The sequence below is a fragment of the Carlito syrichta genome, unplaced genomic scaffold, assembly GCF_000164805.1.
Source record: "Carlito syrichta isolate Samal-C Ts95f unplaced genomic scaffold, Tarsius_syrichta-2.0.1 Scaffold315403, whole genome shotgun sequence".
NCBI lineage: Eukaryota > Metazoa > Chordata > Mammalia > Primates > Tarsiidae > Carlito > Carlito syrichta.
In genome coordinates, this window is record NW_007259499.1 from 421803 (window position 1) to 422108 (window position 306).

The 306-nt window shown below is 76.5% G+C and overlaps 1 protein-coding gene across 3 annotated transcripts in view; it reads right to left on the reverse strand.

The window, feature by feature from the left end:
• Positions 1-239, reverse strand: part of RBKS (ribokinase) — an 81351-nt gene extending 81112 nt beyond the window's left edge. For 2 of the 3 annotated variants that reach the window (XM_008072758.1, XM_021706298.1), the window contains exon 1: positions 158-238. In XM_008072758.1, coding sequence (XP_008070949.1) covers positions 158-234 — 77 coding nt within the window. In that variant the 5' untranslated portion in view covers positions 235-238. Of the gene's footprint in view, positions 1-157 lie in introns of all 3 variants that reach the window. The other variant, XM_008072757.1, reaches the window with a different exon arrangement.
• Between the last annotated feature and the right edge of the window lie 67 nt (positions 240-306).

Genomic DNA, 306 nt, shown 5'->3' on the forward strand with positions numbered 1-306 from the left:
CCGCTTGGGACGGCATCACGCGGGAGACGCAGGTCCCGAGCCCTCGGGGGACTCCCTACCGAGAGCGGCGACAGGCGACGAGCCCCGCCCTCCGTTCCAGGAAGACCGCCCGCCGGGTCCAGCCTGAAGCCCCACCGCCGCCGGGCCGCGCACTCACCTGACCAGGTCGGTCATGCAGGAGCCCACCACCACCACCGCCGGCCAGCGCCTCCCGGGCTCCCCGGACGCCGCCATCGCCCGCGCGGCGCCAGCCCCCCGATCCCCGCCCTTTGCCCTTTGCCCTCTGCCCGACCTCGCCGCTCCCGT